Raw genomic sequence first — 21,870 nt, forward strand, 5'->3', positions numbered from 1 at the left:
CCCGCCTCCACACACAATTACCCTCATGATCGCTAATAGGCCCTACCCTTTCTTTAGTTATCCTCTTACTCTTAATATATTTATAAGACATCTTTGGGTTTTCCTTGATTTTACTTGCCAAGAATTTTTCATGCTCTCTCTTTGCTTTCCTAATATCCTTTTTAATTTAGTATAAAATGATACAGAGTTACATGACTTTTTGTAATACAAATTAGATCCCACATCAGAATGATGGATTTGCAAGATGGTTGAATTTTCCAGATCCCTCTTGCTCTTGCTTTTTTATTGTATTTCTACAATATTTACAATTATTTTTTAAGCAGCGTCTGGTTTTCAAAGTACACTGAAGAAGATAAATATAAAAATATATTAAATAAAACGTTAAGCATAACATTAAAAGCACTTATACACTACTTGACTACAGTGTTTCTTAAAAGACAGCAGAACTCCAAATGGTTTAGTATGCCTTTGGTCAAAATAGGTTATTCAAGTGATGTCACTTATATTATTTTACTTTGGTACAATGTTGAAACAAAAAATGCTAGATTCCCAAGTATTTATAAAAATATGACTTAGGGAGGTGGAATTTCTACGATAGAATATGGAAAAATATCAACATTGCTTATCACAGAATCATAGAAATGTACGGCACAGAAGGAGGCCATTCAACCCATCGTGTCTGTGCCAGCTGCAAAAAGAGCTATCCAGTCTAATCCCACTTTCCAGCTCTTGGTCTGTAGCCTTGGATATGCACCTGAAGTGCAGTAACCTACAAGTACTTCTTAAATGTGATGAACGTTTCTGCCTCTACCAGGCAGTGAGTTCCAGACCCCCACCACCCCCTGGGTGAAAAGGTTCTCCTCAACTCCCCTCTAATCCTTCTACCAATTACTTTAAATCTATGGCCCCTGGTTATTGACCTCTCTGCTAGGGGAAATAGCACGCTAGATCCACGCTATCTAGGCCCCTCATAATTTTATACACCTCAATTAAGTCTCCCCTCAGCCTCCTCTGTTCCAAAGAAAACATCCCCAGCCTATCCAATCGTTCCTCATAGCTAAAATTCTCCAGTCCTAGCAACATCCTTGTAAATCTCCTCTGTACCCTCCCTAGTGCAATCACATCTTTCCTGTAATGTGGTGATGAGAACTGTACACAATACTCTAGCTGTGGTCTAACTAGTGTTTTATACAGTTCAAGCATAACCTCCCTGCTCTTATATTCTATGCCTTCTTAACCACCTTATCTACCTGTCCTGCTACCTTCAGGAATCTGTGGACATGCACTCCAAGGACCCTCTGATCCTCTACACTTCTCAGTATTCTACCATGTATTGTGTAATCCCTTGCCTTGTTAGCCCTCCCCAATGCATTATCACACACTTGCCGGATTGAATTCCATTTGCCACTTTTCTGCCCACCTGATCAGTCCATTGATATCTTCCTGCAGTCTACAGCTTTCTTCCTCACCATCAACCACACAGCCAATTTTTGTATCAACTGCAAACTCCTTAATCATGCCCTCTACACTGAAGTCTAAGGCCGGAATTTTGCCTACCTGGGCCGGTGTCGGGTCACGACCCCACTGCTGGTTCCATCCCATTGTTGAAAATGAGCTTACCTTAATGGGGCCTATTAAGCCCGCCCAGCGCATTACCCGACCCAATGAGATGGAGCAGGTCTGGACGTCATTGATGACACACTTTCAGCTGGGATCCTTAAAGGGACCATGGCCACATTAAATTTGAAGTTTAATCTAACATAGTGCTGTCAGTGTACTACAGCATTGGAGTGCTGCAAATACTGACAATGATTGCACCTAGGTTCTCTGATGACTCCCTCCACATGCTTATGGAGGGAGTCAGAGCATACAGGGAGGTCCTCTTCCCTTTCAACGGGCAGAAGAGACCGCCCAAGGAGACCAAGACAGTATGGTTGCAGATTGCAGAGAGGGCACAAGCAGGGATATGTTCAGGAGGACCTGGGTGCAGTGCAGCAAACCTTTCAATGATCTCATTAGATCCAAAAATGTTAGTACAAAGCCACACTCAACTTCATCCTGCTGTGCCACTCATCACATCCCCATCAGTCTGCCTTTCCTACCGTACTCCTGCACATCCTTACTCACACCAACATACCTTGCACCTCCAACCATCTCTCTCTATCTATCTCCATTATCACAGCCCCATCTCATTAGCCACCCCTCACACTCACCCTCATCTTAGTGCAATCATACCAACTAATAACACACAAGAGTAGGCACTTGGGTGTTTTATCCAATCTATATGTTAAGTTTCTGTTAATGTGATGTCAAACATAAAAATCTTTATTTTCATCTTTATTATAAATATTAGGGGAATCAAAGGATATGGGGATAGTGCAGGAAAGTGGAGATGAGGTAGAAGATCAGCCATGATCTTACTGAATGGCAGAGCAGGCTCAAAGAGCCAAATGGCCTACTCCTGCTCCTATTTCTTATGTTCCTATGTTCAACACTTTCAGTCTTGGACAGCTTTGTGTGCACCTTTAGAAGTGGCTTAGTGAGTTGCAGTGAATGGTGAGATATAACAGTACCTCCCCCGCAATGGTAATGAGTCTGAAAGGAATGGCTTGGTCATTGTAGGAAGGCTTTATGGTGTTGGTGTGGGATGGTGTCAACCTGGTGCATCATGAGGCAGCCATATGGGTGTACAGCGTAAAGTTAACGAAATCTAGCCATGAGGAGGCCATCCGTAGCCTCCCAGGCAGCAATATGCTCGGGTGCTGATGACCTGTGTCCTGTGCAGCATCAGGTGATTGCGGAGAAGGTTGGTGTTGTTGTTGGTGCTGCTGGTGCAGCTGGTGTTGGGGCTCATCGCTGTCCGATTCTGAGGACCAAGGTGAGACAGTATAAATGGCACCCATGCTGATGGGATAGCAGGTGAAGTACAGATGACAGAAGCATTCTGTTAATGGTGAGAGGGTTCTTCCAATGAGGTGAGACTGGATGGAGACTTTGCTGTAAAGACTTGCAGCCTGCAGAATCTATGCTGGAAATGGACTGAGCAACAGCTTCTGCCTGAGGAAAGTGATCATCTGTCAGGTGGAGCTTTCACTGAACATTCCATGCTGTCAAGTAATCAGCTGGAGCAATGGCCACGGAACTCCTGCCTCAGGTTGACAGACGTGGTTCCCGAGCTGCGTGAATCCCATCGCCATGCAGGGAAATTAAAAAAGTAAGTGAAAAAAGGCTCTTAAATGCCTGTAAACTACCTGATAATAATCTCAATTGGGTCCTCCGCCACTGCCAGTCAGGTGGGCTCCGCGATGGGGGAAAGGTGCATGGGAACAAGATGACAGCGGGTTCCCGACCTGCTGTCAAAAATAACAACTTTCCCACCCGACCCACCAGCAATCGCACCTGCTATCACCCCGGAAAATTCTGGCCTAAATCATTGATGTACACCACAAAAAACAAGGGAGCTAGTACTGAGCCCTGCGGAACCCCTCTGGAAACAGCTTTCCAGTCACAAAAGCATCCATCGACCATTACACTTAGCTTCCTGCCACTGAGCCAATTTTGGATCCAACTTGCCACTTTCCCCTGGATCCCATGGGCTTTTACTTTTCTGACCAGTCTGTCATGTAGGACCTTGTCAAAAGTCTTGCTAAAATCCATGTAGACTACATCAAATGTACTACCCTCATCAACCCTCCTTGTTACCTCCTCAAAAAATTGAATCAAGTTAGTCAGACACAACCTGCCCTTAATAAATCCATGTTGACTCTCCTTGATTAATCCGTGTGTCAGGGCGAGGCTGGTTCTGGACCCAAGTGCAGACAGACGAGGCGAGAAGCAGGTATGCAGTCTTAAATAAAAGTACTTTACTAGAATCGCAGAGGTAAACAGTTACAAACATAGGAGCTCAAGACAAGCTACCACTAGGCAAACGGCTTGTCAAGACTGAGCACAGAGGGAAGAAACCACAGAACTTAAATACAAGCAAAAACAGGTGAAACCAATAAACCTGATAAAAGGCAGTTAAGTAATAAACACAGGAGAAGCTAGTAACAATTAGCAAAGGGAAAAAACAAGTGAAGGTGCCATCTAGGGGTTACTGAGGTAACTAACCGGCACCCTCACAGGACCCCCTCCGCTAGGAACGGCTCCTGACGTTCCTCCTGGACGATCAGGGTGGCGACGGTGAAAATCCCTGATGAGTTCAGGATCCAAAATGTCCCGGGCCGGAACCCAGGAACGCTCTTCAGGACCATAACCCTCCCAGTCGATCAGGTATTGAATGCTCCTCCTAACCCGGCGACGGACAGTGTAGGCTTGCTGACCATCAATCATGCGGGGCGGGGGGGGGGGGGCGGGGGGAGGCTTGGAAGCAGGAACCAAGGGACTGGTAAGTACCGGCTTGAGGTGAGAGACGTGGAACGTGGGATGTATCTTCATCGACCGAGGAAGGAGGAGCCGGTAGGCCACAGGGTTTACTTTTTCCAAAATCCTAAAAGGTCCGATGAACCGGGGAGCCAACTTGCGGGACTCCACATTGAGCGGAAGATTCTGGGTAGACAGCCATACCTTCTGTCCGGTCCGGAACCGAGGAGCTGGGCAGCGGTGTCGGTCAGCCTGCACTTTCTGCCGAGAAGAAGCGAGCTGCAAGGCGGATCGGACCCTTCTCCAGGTACGGCGGCAGCGTTGGACGAACCCCTGGGCAGCCGCGACTCCTACCACCCTCTCCTGTTCAGAGAAGAGTGGCGGTTGGAAGCCATATTGACATTCGAAAGGTGAGAGGCCAGTGGAGGAGCTCTGAAGGGTATTGTGCGCGTACTCCGCCCAGACCAGATACTTGCTCCAGGTGGAAGGATTGAAGGACACAAAGCTTCTTAGCACCCTCTCCAGATCTTGGTTGGTTCTCTCAGCCTGGCCGTTAGACTGTGGGTGGAACCCAGAGGAGAGACTGACGGAAGCGCCCAGGAGGGAACAAAAAGCCTTCCAGAACCGGGATGAGAACTGGGGACCACAGTCAGAGACGACATCCAGGGGCAAGCCATGGAGGCGGAAGACATGCTGGACAACCAGCTGGGCAGTCTCTCTGGCAGACGGAAGCTTGACAAGAGGGACGAAGTGAGCAGCCTTGGAAAAGCGATCGACCACAACTAGGATGGTAGTGAATCCCTCAGATGGAGGTAGCCCGGTGATGAAATCCAGGGCGATATGAGACCAGGGACGGCTGGGGATGGGCAAGGGATGCAGGAGACCAAGCAGAGGTTGTTGGGATGTCTTGTTCTGGGCACAGACGGGACAAGCGGAGACAAAGGCCTGGGTGTCGGCTTCAATAGAGGGCCACCAGAACCTCCTCTTAAGGAACTCGAGAGTCCGTCGGATCCCAGGATGACCAGTCAATCGAGAAGAGTGCCCCCATTGAAAGACCTGGACGCGCACCTGACTGGGAACATAAAGGCTATGAGGAGGGCCTCCTCCAGGGTCAGCCTCCTGACATTGGGCCCCTCACACCACAGTCTCAAATCTCCCATGCGACGGGAGCAACGATGCAGGAACTGGGGATGATAGGTTCCGGGGTCTGGTCCTTTTCTGAGGGGTCAAACTGTCGAGAAAGGGCATCCGGTTTGAGGTTCTTAGACCCTGGGCGGTAAGACAGGCGAAAGTTGAACCGGTTAAAGAAGAGAGCCCACCTGGCCTGCCGAGGGTTGAGGCACTTGGCGTCCTGGATATATGTCAGATTTTTATGGTCGGTCCAGACGACAAAAGGATGCTCTGCTCCCTCCAACCAGTGTCTCCACTCCTCCAAGGCCAACTTAACTGCCAAGAGCTCCCTGTTGCCGACATCGTAGTTACTCTCTGCTGGCTTCAGGCGACGGGAAAAGAAGGCACAGGGATGTAGCTTTTGGTCCTTAGGGGAGCGCTGGGACAGGACAGCCCCGACTCCAATATCCGAGGCATCCACCTCTACGATAAAGGGCAGGGTGGGGTCAGGGTGTACCAGAATGGGAGCAGAGGTGAAGCGTTGTTTGAGCTCCTGGAAGGCCCGTTCCGCTTCAGAAGACCAACTGAACCGTAAAGACGAGCCCTTGGTCAATGCGGAGAGGGTGGCGGCAAGGGAGCTGAAGTTGCAGATGGTGCGTCTGTAAAAGTTGGCGAATCCCAGGAACCGCTGAACCTGCTTAACCGACGTGGGACGCGGCCAGTTCAAGACGGCTTGAACCTTGCTAGGATCCATCTGGACGCTTCCACAGGAGATGACGTAGCCCAGGAAGGTGACCTTAGAGACGTGGAATTCACATTTCTCGGATTTGACAAAGAGACGGTTCTCCAAGAGCCTCTGCAGCACCCGTCTGACGTGTTGGACATGCTGCTGGGGGGACTTCGAGAAGATGAGAATGTCATCCAAATAAACAAACATGAACTGGTTCAGCAGGTCCCAGAGCAAGTCATTGACCAGAGCTTGGAAGACAGCAGGAGCGTTAGTGAGACCAAAGGGCATGACGAGGTATTCCCAGTGACCGCTAGGGGTGATAAAGGCAGTCTTCCATTCATCCCCCTCCCTAATGCGGACCAGGTTGTACGCGTTGCGGAGGTCAAGTTTGGAGAAGATGGGAGCTCCCTGCAGCTGCTCAAACGCTGAAGACATCAAAGGGAGAGGATAGCGGTTCTTAATGGTAATTTTGTTAAGCCCCCGATAGTCTATGCAAGGCCGGAGCCCACCATCCTTCTTCTTTACAATAAAGAAGCCAGCACCCGCTGGGGAGGTGGAAGGGCGAATGAAACCTGTAGCGAGGGCTTCCTTGATGTATTCTTCCATGGAAACATTCTCAGGGCCAGAGAGAGAGTAGAGCCGACCCCGAGGGGGGCTAGTGCCAGGCAGGAGATCAATGGCACAGTCGTAGGACCGGTGTGGGGGGAGTGTAGTGGACCGCCTCTTACTAAACACAGCATGGAGGTCCGAATATTCAGGGGGCACATGAGCAAGGTCCAGCTGATCAGCTGGCTCGGGAGAGGAAGGACGGGGCGGACTAGGGAAGACCTTAAGACAGTTGGCTGGACATGAAGGACCCCACTCCAGCACAGTCCCGGTAGTCCAGTCAATGTGAGGGTTGTGAAGAGAGAGCCACGGATGTCCAAGAACGAGAGGGAGCTCAGGTGAATCGATAAGGTGAAACTGCAGCAACTCTTGATGTCTCTCCCCTACTTGGACATGTAATACTCCGGTGATATGATGAATGCGCTCAGAACCAAGGGGCCTGCTGTCGAGGGCGGTGACTTGTAAAGGCTTGTCAAGGCGGGAGAAAGGAATTTTCAGGCTGCGCACAAGGGTGGCATTGATAAAACAGCCAACGGCCCCGGAGTCAACAAACGCCTGGATATTGTACTGTTGTCCCTCCCAAGAGAGACGAGCGGGAAGCAGGGTTTGGAAGACAGAAGGGGTAGGAGAAGGGATTTGATCTGTCAGTATTTTCCCAATCCTCCTGGCTTTTTCCTGAAGCTCAGGGCACGTGGCTCTGAGATGGCCAGACAGGCCACAGTAAAGACAACGCCCCTCTCTCAATCTCCTCTGTCTCTCAAACTGGGAGAGCCGAGTTCTGCCGAGTTGCATAGGTTCCTCTTCGGTGCTAACAGGTGGACTCGGGGGTACTTGGAAACTCTTGGTCAGATTCGAAACACCGGAAGATCTCACCTCTGTGGAAGTAGTGAATCTCCTCTCTCTACCATGCTCCTGGAGGCGGTTATCCACTCTGACGGCAAGGTCCTCCGGAACCTCTCTGGACGCCAGTTCATCTTTGATAGATTCGGAAAGGCCATGAAGAAACGTGGAGAGAAGGGCCTCGGTGTTCCAGCGGCTTTCCGCAGCGAGTGTGCGGAACTCGATGGCGAAGTCGGCTACGCTGCAGTTGCCCTGGCGGAGATTCAAAAGTCTCTTAGCTGCCTCCCGTCCACTCACAGGATGGTCAAAGACTTTGCTCATCTCTTCAGCGAAAAGGAGAATGTCCGAGCAGACGAAAGATTGCTGCTCCCAGATAGCAGTAGCCCAGGCGAGAGCTTTTCCCGAGAGTAGTGATATGATGAACGCTACCTTAGAGCGGGGTGATAGGAACATGGAGGGTTGGAGTTCAAAAACTAGGAAGCACTGGGTCAAGAAGCCGCGACACTTGCCCGGATGACCGTCATAGCGCTCTGGCGCGGGTAGGCGAGGCTCTCGGTGAGTCTGGAGGTCGGCGACCGGTGGGGTAGTACCCAAAGGAACTGACTGAGGATGAACATCCTGAGCAGAAGCCACAGCGGCTGGGTGTTGAATGGTCTGAGTCCACGTATTTACCTTGTCCAAAATGCTTTGGAGAAGTTGCTCAAGGCGGCCGAGGAAAGCACCTTGATGGGAGAGAATAGAACGAAATTCCTCCATCACTGCTGGGTCCATACTGGCTCAGTCTTGCTGTCAGGGCGAGGCTGGTTCTGGACCCAAGTGCAGACAGACGAGGCGAGAAGCAGGTATGCAGTCTTAAATAAAAGTACTTTACTAGAATCGCAGAGGTAAACAGTTACAAACATAGGAGCTCAAGACAAGCTACCACTAGGCAAACGGCTTGTCAAGACTGAGCACAGAGGGAAGAAACCACAGAACGTAAATACAAGCAAAAACAGGTGAAACCAATAAACCTGATAAAAGGCAGTTAAGTAATAAACACAGGAGAAACTAGTAACAATTAGCAAAGGGAAAAAACAAGTGAAGGTGCCATCTAGGGGTTACTGAGGGAACTAACCGGCACCCTCACACCGTGCCTTTCTAAGTGATGATTTATACTGTCCCTCAGAATTTTTTCCAACAATTTGCCCACCACCGAGGTTAGGCTGACTGGTCTGTAATTACTCGGCGTATCCCTTTCTCCCTTTTTTTATTATTTGTTCATGAGATCTGGGCATAGCTGGCAATGCCAGCATTTATTGCCCATCACTAATTGCCCTTGAGCAGGTGGTGGTGAGCCGCCTTCTTGAACCACTGCAGTCCGTGTGGTGAAGGTACTCCCACAGTGCTGTTAGGTAGGGAGTTCCAGGATTTTGACCCAGCGACGATGAAGGAACGGCAATATACTTCCAAGCCAGGATGGTGTGTGACTTAGAGGAGAACTTGCAGGTGGTGCTGTTCCAATGCGCCTGCTGCCCTTGTCCTTCTAGGTGGTAGAGGTCGCGGGTTTGGGAGGTGCTGCCGAACGAGCCTTGGCGAGTTGCTGCAGTGCATCTTGTAGACGGTACACACTGCAGCCACGGTACACTGGTGGTGGAAGGAGTAAATGTTTAAGGTGGTGGATGAGGTGCCAATCAAGCGGGCTGCTTTGTCCTGGATGGTGTCCAGCTTCTTGAGTGTTGTTGGAGCTGCACTCATCCAGGCAAGTGGAAAGTATTCCATCACACTCCTTATTTGTGCCTTGTAGATGGTGGAATGGCTTTAGGGAGTCAGGAGGTGAAACACTCACAGCAGAATACCTAGCCTCTGACCTGCTCTTGTTGCCACAATATTTGTGTGGCTGGTCCAGTTAAGTTTCTGGTCAATGGTAACCCCCAGGATGTTGATGGTGGGGGATTCGGCGATGGTAATGCTGTTGAATGTCAAGGGGTGGTGGTTGAGACTCTCGCTTGTTGGAGATAGCTTGTTGGCACTTCTGTGGCGCAAATGTTACCTGCCACTTAGCAGCCCAAGCCTGAACGTCGTCCAGGTCTTGCTGTATGCAGGCGTGGAATGCTTCATTATCTGAGGAGTTGTGAATGGCACTGAACACTGTGCAGTCATCAGCGAACATCCCCATTTCTGACCTTATGTTGGAGGGAAGGTCATTGATGAAGCAGCTAAAGATGGTTGAGCCTAGGATGCTGCCCTGAGGAACTCCTGCAGCGAAGTCCTGTGCTGTGATGATTGATCACCAACCACCACAACCATCTTCCTTTGTGCTAGGTATGACTCCAGCCAGTGGAGAGTCCCCCCCTCACCCCACCCGATTCCCATTGACTTCAGTTTTACTAGGGCTCCTTGATACCACACTTGGTCAAATGCTGCCTTGATGTCAAGGGCAGTCACTCTCACATCACCTCTGGAATTCAGCTCCTTTGTCCATGTTTGGACCAAGACTGTAATGAGGTCTGGAGCCGAATGGTTCTGGCAGAACCCAAACTGGGCATCGGTGAGCAGGTTATTGGTGAGTAAGTGCCGCTTGATAGCACGGCCAACGACACGTTCCATCACTTTGCTGATGATTGAGAGTAGACTAATGGGCAGTAATTGGCCGGATTGGATTTGTCCTGCTTTTTGTGGACAGGACATACCTGGGCAATTTTGCACATTGTCGGATAGATGCCAGTGTTGTAGCTGTACTGGAACAGCTTGGCTAGAGGCGCGGCTAGATCTGAAGCACACGTCTTCAGCATGACAGCCGGTATGTTGTTGGAGCCCATAGCCTTTGCTGTATCCAGTGCGCTCAGCCTTTTCTTAATATCACATGGAGCAAATCGAATTGGCTGAAGACTGGCTTCTGTGATGGTGGGGACCTCAGGAGGAGGCCGATATGGATCATCCACTTGCCACTTCTGCCCGAAGATGGCTGCAAACGCTTCAGCTTTATCTTTTGCCCTCACGTGCTGGGCTCCACCATCATTGAGGATGGGAATATTGATGGAGCCTCCGCCTCCTCCTCCCGTTAGTTGTTTAATGGTCCACCGCCATTCATGACTGATGTGGCAGGACTGCAGAGCTTTGATCTGATCCATTGATTGTGGGATTGCTTAGCCCTGTCTACAGCATGCTGCTTCTGCTTTTTAGTATGCATGTAGTTCTGTGTTGCAACTTCATCAGGTTGGCACCGCATTTTTAGGTTCACCTGGTGCTGCTCCTGGCATGCTCCTCTACACTCCTTATTGAACCAGGGTTGGTCCCCTGGCTTGATGATAATGGCAGAGTGAGGGATATGCCAGGCCATGAGGTTACAGATTGTGGTGGAATACAATTCTGCTGCTGCTGATGGCCCAAGGTGCCTCATGGATGCCCAGTTTTGAGCTGCTTGATCTGTTCTGAATCTATCCCATTTAGCACGGTGCTATTGCCACACAACACGATGTAGGGTGTCCTCAGTGTAAAGACGGGACTTTATCTCCACAAGCACTGTGCGGTGGCACATCTACCAATACTGTCATGGACAGATGCATCTGCGACAGGTAGATTGGTGAGGACGAGTTCAAGTAGGTTTTTCCCTCATGCTGGTTCTCTCACCACCTGTCGCAGGCCCAGACTGGCAGCTGTGTCCTTCAGGACTTGGTCAGCTCGGTCAGTAGTGGTGCTACCAAGCCACTCTTGGTGATGGACATTGAAGTCCCCCACCCAGAGTACATTCTGTGCCCTTGTTGCTCTCAGTGCTTCTTCCAAGTGGTGTTCAATATGGAGGAGTACTGATTCATCAGGTGGTAATCAGCAGGAGGTTTCCTTGCCCATGCTTGACCTGAAGCCATGAGACTTCATGGGGTCCGGAGTCAATGTTGAGGACTGCCAGGGCCACTCCTTTCCGACTGTATGCCACTGTGCCGCCACCCCTGGTGGGTCTGTCCTGCTGGTGGGACAGGATGGTGAAAGAGGAGTTTGGGACATTGGCTGAAAGGTATGATTCTGTTGAGTTATGACTATGTCAGGCTGTTGCTTGACTAGTCTGTGGGACAGCTCTCCCAATTTTGGCACAAGTCCCCAGATGTTGGTGAGGAGGACTTTGCAGGGTTGACTGGGCCTGTGCCGTTGTCGTGTCTGTAGCCGGTGCCGAGGGGTCCGTCCGGTTTTATTCTTATTATTGTTTCTTGTAGCGTTTTGTTACAACTGAGTGGCTTGCTAGGCCATTTCAGAGGGCAGTTAAGGGTCAACCACCTTGCTTTGGGTCTGGAGTCACATATAGGCTAGACCAGGTAAGGACGGCAGATTTTCTTCCCTAAAGAACATTAGTGAACCAGATGGGTTTTTACGACAATCCAATAGTTTCATGGTCACCATTACTGATAATAGCTTTTTAATCCAGGTTTATTTAATTAACTGAATTTAAATTTCCCAGCTGCCATGGTGGGAATTGAACTCATATCTCTGGGTCATTAGTCCAGGCCTCTGGATTACTAGTCCAGGCCTCTGGATTACTAGTCCAGTAACATAACCACTATGCAACCGTTCCCGGTAAACAACGGTACAACGTTAGCAGTCCTCCAGTACCACACCTGCAGCCAGAGAGGATTGAAAAATTATGGTTAGAGCTGACGTTATTTCCTCCCTTGCTTCTCAACAGCCTGGGTTACATGGGATACGTCGACCTGAAACGTTAACTCTGTTTCTCTCTCCACAGATGCTGCCTGACCTGCTGAGTGTTTCCAGCATTTTCTGTTTTTATTTGGGATACTGTGGCAGAGCCACTGAGGGACTCTGAACAACTGTACATAATTCCCTTTAACGAGGTGTTAGCTGCAGACTAAATCTGTACCACTGTATATACTATTTGTATGTACAGTGCGCGGTCCCTTTAAGAACGCGGGCAAACGCGATGACGTCATGCCGCTAATCACGTGATCACCCAAACGTGGGAAAAACGTGATGACGTCATGACGCCATCCACGGGACCGCCTAGGCAGTCCTCGTGGAGCCTCCGACCTGTTAAGACCTGTATTCATAGTTCTCTTGCATCCATCTGTTTAAACTCGTTAGTTTGACATTAAAAACCTTTTTGATTGATTGCCTGCGTCGAACGCAATCTCTAGATAGGAATTTGACCATTCCTACAATACATTTCATCCGGGCCTGGTTATTTAGCTACTTTCAAAGATGCTAAACCCCTTAATACTTTCTCTCTCACTATGTTTATCTCATCGAATATTTCACATTCCTCCTCCTTAACTATCAAACTCCAATTCATCCCATTCATGGCATTTATACTTACCCAAAGTGGGAATCAGGTGTTAGTTCTGAGTTGGTAAAAATTATGTCCATCATCAATGATTTTAATTTTAATCGGCAGTATGATACAGTACAGAATGAGGTCATTCGATCCATCAGCCGGCTCGTTGAAAGAGCTATCCAATTAGTCCCACTCCCCGGCTCTGTCCCCATAGCCCTGTAATTTCTTTTCCCTTCAATTATTTATCCAATTCCTTTTTGAAAGTTACTACTGAATCTGCTTCCACTACCCTTTCAGGCAATGCATTCCAGATCACAATAACTCGCTGCGTAAAAAAAAGTTTCCTCATGTCGCCTCCAATTCTTTTGCCAAGCACCGCAAATCTGTGTCCTCTGGTTACCGACCCTTCTGGCACTGGAAACAGTTTCTTCTTATTTATTCTATCAAATTTCTTCATGATTTTGAACACCTCTATCAAATCTCCTCTTAACCATCTTTGCTCTAAGGAGAACAGCCCCAGGTTCTTTACATAACTGAATTCCCTCATCCCTGGTACCATTCTAGTAAATCTCTTCTATACCCTCTCTAAGGACTTGACATCCTTCCTAAAGTGTGGTGCCCAAAATTAAAAACAATATTGCAGCTGAGGCCTAACCAATGTTTTATAAAGGTTTAGCATAACTTCTTTGCTCTTTTACTCTATGGGGGAAAAATCCATTATAGCCCAGGCATGGGCTGTAACTTTTGAGAAGTTTGAGACTTAGTGCCAAGTGCTAATACTCCAGACTGCATGCAAAATTCAGTCTCATTGCACAAAGAAAGGATTGGAGCGATAAATCAAGCGCTAATGACCTAGCTCAGTGGCGTTAAATTTGAAGAGCTGACCAATATCAGGTACAGTCTAATCACAAGTCATCATTGCCACAGGCTCTTTCCAGTTCTTAAAGGGGAGGTTCATTGATGCTGCAGAACCTCATTCTCATCATTGCTGGCTGTGCAGCCGTCTCAGCCAGCAGCAGCAGGTCAAGGAGAAGGAGCCGGACAACTCAATCAGCCGTAATGATGGCTGACCCATGACCCAGGGAGAGAGCCTGCAGATTCTGCAACCATGCATTGTAGGCGCTGGTGTTCGCAGTGGAAAGATGGAGGGTGGTGCTCTACCCGGCAAGTGTCAAGAGGCTCTCGCCGCAAGTTTTCCACACCGTGTGGAGGGAGGTAGCCCAGCATGTCTCAGGCAGCACTGTGGTCCCCAGGATCCACACACAGTGCAGGAAGAAATTTAACGACCTCACTCGGGTGGTCAGAGTGAGTCAATGCTTCAACAAATGCTACATACCACCACCTCAACTAGTTTGCACATACTGCCCAAAGCACCACACCCCTCGCACTCACCCACCAACAATCTCTATCTACCAACACTCACACCCACATCTCACACCTTGCACACAATGACAGATATTCAACTATGGCAGGTACATCGCCCAAACACATTGCTCCACACTCACTCACACACTTTCCTTTCTCTTGCAGTCCAAGGTTGCTCACAACAGGAGGGAGCAGGAGCGCGCAGGCGGGGGACAAGCCGACACCCAACTATTGTCTGAGCTAGAGACTTGAGTGCTACAGATTATTGGGCGCCAGGTGGTGGACGCCATGGCCACTGGCGACGTTGACCCCCTTGGGGACAACAGTATGTTCATCCCTACTCCTTCTCACATCCTACTTCCTCCTCACCCACAAGCACTTTCCAGTTAATCATGCTGTATGCATGCATTTCTCCCTTCCTGCCACCCGCCTCCCACCCCACCTTAACCCAAATCTTGTGCCTTTATGCTTTCAGATAATGAACAAGCACCTGAGCAGCCTGTCCCTGAGGTTACTGTTAAGAGCGAGGCGGGAGAAGAGGAGGATGAAGAAGACATCGCGTCACTGCATGTCTCGCCCGCAGGCACCAGCTCAGGTACTGACACTACGCGTTCTTTAGTGGCTAGTATAGTAGCGGGATCTGCACAGGGTGATGCACCAGGGACGATAGGGCTGCAGCAAGGCCAGGGGAAAGGGTAACTCGGGAGCCAGCTCCCCGGAGGGCGAGTTCTGCTGCATAGGACTCAGATGAGGACCTCGATGGGGAGGCCTTTAGAAGAAGGGTGATGGGCAAGCACACGGAGATCATGGCAAGGGTGCCCGAGAGCCTCTCAGCAGTGGAGGAGTCCGCCTTCAACATTGCACAGAGCTCCGCGCACACCATGGAGCCTATCAGTTCCGGTCTGCAAAGGATGGCAGACTCCCAGAGAGACCGTGCTGACCCAGATCTGATGCAGCGTGTGATGGGCGATCTGGCAGCTTCCACTGCAGCACAGGCAGAAGCGACGCAACGTCTTAGTGCTGTAATGCAGTCTATGCTTGGTGGCATTCAATCTCAGACTGCTCTCATGCAGTCTCAGCTTGATGCAACGCAAGCTCTGACTGCTGCCATCGTGGCTGAGTCTAGCACCATCAACAAGGGCTTTCACGGTGTCGCAGCAGGCCAGCAATCTGTGCTACAACAGATTGCTAGGGATGCGGAGGTGCTGCCCCGGGGGAGTGGCAGTGGGTCAGTGGAGCAGGAACCTGCTGTCCTCGCTCAGGATGACTGCATTCCTGCTCCCACCACTGGCACTCTGCCATTCTCCTTATCGCTGCCTGTCATCCAGCTGTCTGTGGTCGCACACCAACTGCACATTAAGTGAGTGGTAGCCTTTGTGGTTACGGAAGATCTCAGGATTGTTATGCCGGGCCCGCAAAGCCACGTGGGTGCAGTCAATGGTGCCCTACACCATGAGGAAGCTTGCTACCCTGGCAAAGCTACATGCACATGCGTCCTGTTTCTCTCTGGTGATGGGGAAGGAAATGTAGTCCCTTCTTCTATTGTAGAGAGCCTCTGTGACCTCCCAGATGCAGCGATGGACGGCAAACTGCGAGATGTTAGCTATATCTCCTGTTGTAGACTGGAAGGATCCGCTGGCGAAGAAATTGAGGGCGACAGTGACCTTGACTGCCACTGAGAGAGCCGTGGTCGCCCTGATCTGACGCTCGAGGTCTGGTTGCAGGAGATGGCAGAGTTCTGTGATCACCTCCTTGCTGGAGCCATCTAATACGCTGCTCCTCGCTTAATTAGAGGTAGAAGAAGTGCTCTCGAAATACCCTTGGCGGGTAAGGCTCCTGTTGAGAGCCCTCATGGCCCTTCTCCTACCTCTGGCCACATGCTCCAATCTTTCTCGCTGCCTCCGCCGTAGATCCTGGAGGGCAAGGTCGACTGCCAGTACAACCCCCATTAATGTAACCAAGTGAAGCACTTTGATATGTTGTGAGAATAAATGTAACTAATTGTTCGTAGCCACAACACTCCTGATACTAAACAGCCTTTAAATAACTGAATTAAACTGCTGCACAATGTCAAACTGAAAGGAAGCAGTGAAACAGCACTAACATGACAGCGGCGACTCATTACTCATGATCCCTTTAAGTAGCGCCTCTGGAGCCGGCATCTGCCTGCTTGACGCCTCCTCTCCGTCGCTGTCGGTGCGAGGCGCTAAGGCAGTGGGCGACAATGAATTTTGCAAATCGGGCGCCCAGTGACCGTTGCATGCTCACGGACGCCATGATCTGCCTGGCGCTGAGGTCCCCGGCAGTAACTCGTAGCGGCGGCATTACGGTGGGGCCGGATTCGCCTCGCCCCGGCACTACTGCATTAGCGCCCCTGCCAGGCGCTAACCAACTGAATTTTTCCCCAAGGCCTCTATTTATAAAGCCACAAATCCCCTATACCTTTTTAACAGCCTTCTCAACTTGTCCTGCCATCTTCAAAAACTTGGGTATGTATACCCCCAGGACTCTCTGCTCTTAAACCCCCATTAAAATTGTACCATTTCATTTATATTGCCTCGACTCATTCTACCTACCAAATTGAATCACTTCACACTTCTCTGCAATAAATTTCATCTGCCACGTGTCTGCCCATTTCACCGGTCTGTCTATGTCCTCCTATTACCATCTTCCTCACTGGTTACTGTATTTCCGAGTTTCATGTCACCTGCAAGCTTTGAAATTATGCCCTGTATACGCAAGTCCAAGTCACTAATCTAGATCAAAAAGAGCAGTGGTCCTAATACTCTAGGGAACACCACTGCACACTTCCCTCCAGTCTGAAAAACAACCATTCACCGCTGCTCTCTGCTTTCTGTCCCTTAGCCAATTTTGTATCCACGCAGCCACTGTCCCTTTAATCACATGGGGTTCAATTTTGCCAGCAAGTCTATTATGTGGTACTTTATCAAACACCTTTTGAAAATCTGTATACACATCATCAACCGCACTACCCTTGTAACCCTCTCCGTTACTTCATCAAAGAACTCAAGTCAGTAATTTCTCGCAGCCCAACGTCACAATTCAAAGAAACCAACAGAAGTAGAAGCTAAATGGTGGTTTTCTGATAAACAGCCGGCTGTATGCAAGGTCCCACAAGCAGCCCATATGTTTTTTTAACTGCCTTTTCAACTTGTTCTGCCACCTTCAAAAATTTGTATACATACACCCCCAGGTCTCTCTGTTCCTGTACCCCTATAAAATTGTACCATTTAGTTTATATTGCCTCTACTCAGTCTTCCTACCAAAATGTATCACTTTACACTTCTCTGCATTGAATTACATCTGCCATGTGTCTGCCCATTTCACCAGTCTATCTAGGTCCTCCTGAAGTCTGTTACAATCCCCCTCATTGTTTACATTTCTGAGTTTTGTGTCATCTGCAAACCCAAATCCAGATCATTAATACAGATCAAAAAGAGCAGTGGTCCTAGTAACGACCCCTGGGAACACCACTGTATATTTCCCTCCAGTCTGAAAAACAACCCTTCACCTTCTGCTTTCTGTCCCTTAGCCAATCTCATATCCATTAACTTTAATTTAACTTTAATCTATTATGTGGTACTTTGTCAATCAACTTTTGAAAGTCCATATACACATCAACCACACGACCCTCAGCAACCCTCTCTGTCACTTCATCAAAGAACTCAATCAAGTTAGTCAAACATGATTTGTTTTTAACAAATCTGTGCTGGCAATCATTAATTAGCCCATATTTTTCCAAGTACCAATTAATTTTGTCCCAGATTACTGTCTCTAAAAGGTTCCCCACCACCGACAATAGGCTGACTGGCCTGTCATCACCAGGTTTATCCCTCTCTCCTTTTTTAAACAGGAGTGTATCATTTGCAATCCTCCAGTCCTCTGGCACCACCCCCATATCTTTTTTTTTATTCGTTCCTGGGATGCGGGCATCACTGGCAAGGCCAGCATTTATTGCCCATCCCTAATGGCCCTCGAGAAGGTGGTGGTGAGTTGCCTTTTTGAACCGCTACAGTCCCTGTGGTGAAGGTACACCCACAATGTTGTGAGGGAGGGAGTTCCAGGATTTTGACTCAGCGACAATGAAGGAATGGCGATATATTTCCAAGTCAGGATGGTGTGTGACTTGGAGGAGAACTTGGAGGCAATGGTGTTCCCATGCGCCTGCTGCCCTTAGCCTTCTAGGAGGTAGAGGTCGCAGGTTTGGAAGGTGCTGTCGAAGAAGCGAGTTGCTGCAGTGCATTGTGTAAATGGTACACACTGCAGCCACGGTGTGCCGGTGATGGAGGGAGTGAACGTTTAAGGTGGTGGATGGGGTGCCAATCAAGCAGGCTACTTTGTCCTGGATGGTGTTGAGTTTCTTGAGTGTTGTTGGAGCTGCACTCATCCAGGCAAGTGGAGAGTATTCCATCACACTCCTGACTTATGCCTTGTAGATGGTGGAAAGGCTCTGGGGAGTCAGGAGGTGAGTCACTCATCGCAGAATGCCCAGTCTCTGACCTACTCTTGTAGTCATAGTATTTATGTGGCTGGTCCAGTAAAGTTTCTGGTAAATGGTGACCCTGCCCGCCCCCCCCCCCCCCAAGGATGTTGATGGTGGGGGATTCGCGATGATAATGCCGTTGAATGTCAAGGGGTAGTGGTTAGACTCTCTCTTTTTGGAGATAGTCATTGTCTGGCACTTGTGTGGCTCGAATGTTACTTGCCACTTATCAGCCCAAGTCTGAATGTCGTGAAAGGTGCTATTGTAGCGGTACCACCGAGTGTCCCTTACTTACCGGACATAATTCTCTTTAACGCGATGACGCGGGTAAACACGATGACGCGGACCAACGCGATGACGCGGACCAACGCGATGACGTCACGTCGCGCAACACGTGACTCACCCAAACGCGGGCAAACGCGATGACGTCACGTCGCACATCACGTGACCGTCCCAAGCACAGGCAAACGCGATGACGTCATCACGCAAGTCACGTGACTACCCAAGCGCGGGTAGAACGCGATGACGTCATCACGCAATCCACGGGACTGCCTACTCAGTCCTCGTGGCGTCCCCGTTCGGGAAAGACCTGTTCCACGGCTCTCCTGCATCGATCTCCATTGTTTGCTGTATTTCAAATAATCCAACATTAAAGTCCTGTTTGTTGTTCTTCCGAGTCAAGCTCCGTTATTTGTTCGGAATACGCCTATTCCTACACTATATAAATATAAGTTTCTGTTGTTACAGTGTGATGAACACTCACAATACTCTTATATATGTGATGTGCCAGCAATCTTGACACTCTTTACTTCCAAGTCCAAAGCCAAATACCAGGCTTTCTTACTACCAACTATTTAAAGAAGGTAGCCGCCAGGACGAAAACAAGGGTCAACTTGGTCCTGAAACTGGCAAGCACAAGCTGGGGAGCATCAGCATCAGTACTATGATGTCAGCGATGGCCCTTGTGTATTCCATAGCCAACTACTGTGCCAGACTCGACTTGTTGATGTCCAACTGAACACTGCAATGCGGTGCATCACCTGAACCCTCAAGTCGACCCCAACACCCTGGCTGCCCGTACTGTCACACATCGCTTCCCCCAACCATTCACCACAATCTCGCAACCCTCCAAGAATCATGGAAAACGAAGGTCTCCCCATCCACCAGGTTCTCAACAATGTCCCTCACCACCGCTTGAAGTCACGCAAGCCCTTTTGGACCCATGTGCTTAACCTTCAACAATGCAACATCAACCCTGATGGAAAGCCGAATGGAGTTCATAAGAAATCACAAACAAGCACCCTGGCTTCGATCTTCCGCAAAGCTTATGGGCAACCCTAACCCAGATCCGCACAAATCATGGCAGATGCGGATACTTGATGCCCAAATGGAGAATTAAAAACTCTGCAGAGTGCGACTGTGCTCACCCAGAAGAGACCATGGAACATAGAACGACTCAATGCCCGAATCACAAATACGAAGGAGGCATCACAGCAATACACTCCACTACTCCTGACACAATTATGTGGCTTAATAACCTAAATGTAAAACTTTGTTGTTGCTCTACATCTACATCAGCCAAACGAAGTAGCAGTTGATAATCTAATATCTTGCCAAGCATATTGTAGTATTCCAGGATGACTGACCAGACAGTCTGGCTCATTAATGAGTCCTGGAGGGATAGATCTATAACTGGGAGCTCGGATTCTTCCCACTCAGCTGCAGATAATACTGCAAACCAATGCCTAAATGAATAGGTGGCGCTGCCTAGACATGCTTCAGTGCTGTGTCGTGGTGGACTGCACAATTTTATCCGAGTAAACCCCAACAGTACCTCAGCACACACACCTAAACTTTAGCTTTTGCCAACCTGCACCTAGGCTCTCTGAAGTTAGGTTAGTGGGGTGTGTCCTTGTAGGGATAGAGTGTAGAGTCCACATTGGGCAAACAGAAACTCTACCTGTGTGGATTTCTCAGTACTCAATTTAAATTCTCTTATTTGGGTTTCCGTGTGTGTCAGATACCCAACTAACCAAACAATATATAGTAGTCCCAGTTCTCTGGCTGCATAAATTATAGAAACAAGAGACCACAGAATAGCAAATACAAATTTGATGATCACTATCCTATCTCCACACAAGTGGTATAAATATAGTAAAGAAACCATATCATACTTTCAAGGAACCAACACACTTGGCAAAAAATACTATGCTTACCGACATAGAATGTGATGTAAGTGATTGCCAAACTCATTGTTATCTCCGTCAAACCGTCATTAAAAATATAGGACAGGCAAAACATGGTGATTTTGGCCATTGCATATCCAAATAGTGGGCTGACAAGCACCTTCAGTATCAGTTTTATAGCAAGTTCAGTAGCTAAACAAAAAAAGAAAACATTGGTTTAAAAATCTGAGTTTGCATGCAAGAGTAAACAAGGACTTCCTGAAAAACAGCATTTTTGAAAACTATCCAAAAAATTATAATTTGATAAAGCTTTAAATGATTATGTTGCCAGACATGACTAATATGGAACTACACATAACAATAACCATTTCTAAATATTTTCCAGTCAAGAGAGGAAAGTAGAAATATAAGATTAATAACATAGATACTGCTGTCTCATTCCTGAAAAGTTCAACCTTCATTTACAAATTGAATTTTACCATATTAATTCAACCTCCTCATACAATTAAGATATACTCTCATCTCCTGGGAATGGGTGTAGGCAATATGTCAACTATGGACACTGTCTTTTTAGAAAATGTGTGTCCTGAGTAGTCAGATGATTGTCCCCACTCTCTTGGGTCTAAGCTCTCACTCTGGGGAGTAGATTTTTGGCTATTGAATTGAAGTCAATGGAAATAAAAACCGGGAGAGATGTAAAACAGGCAGCCGATTCACTATCATCCGTTTTACACTATTGCACACAGTCAAAGTTACCCCCTGAACCACACCTTTAGTTCTTCCTCCCCTCTAATTGGCAGCAGATCTAATGGTCTATCACATCAAAAGAATTTAAAATTCATCAATCACTGGTTATCTTTTTGTTGAAATTTCAAGAAAAGTCAAGTTCCTTCCTACAGTCACAGGGATC

General features: G+C 48.5%; 1 protein-coding gene across 1 annotated transcript in view; it reads right to left on the bottom strand.

Annotated features, from left to right (window-relative positions):
- LOC147106682 (sperm-specific sodium:proton exchanger-like) overlaps positions 1-21,870 on the bottom strand; it is a 504,645-nt gene that overhangs the window by 404,852 nt on the left and 77,923 nt on the right. Inside the window, exon 6 of the mRNA XM_086008503.1 lies at positions 20,991-21,152. Within this exon, the coding sequence (XP_085864629.1) occupies positions 20,991-21,152 (162 nt within the window). The remainder of the gene's footprint in view (positions 1-20,990; positions 21,153-21,870) is intronic.

This window comes from Somniosus microcephalus, chromosome 15 (genome assembly GCF_052327205.1).
Source record: "Somniosus microcephalus isolate GS21.2 chromosome 15, FLI_Smic_1.0, whole genome shotgun sequence".
NCBI lineage: Eukaryota > Metazoa > Chordata > Chondrichthyes > Squaliformes > Somniosidae > Somniosus > Somniosus microcephalus.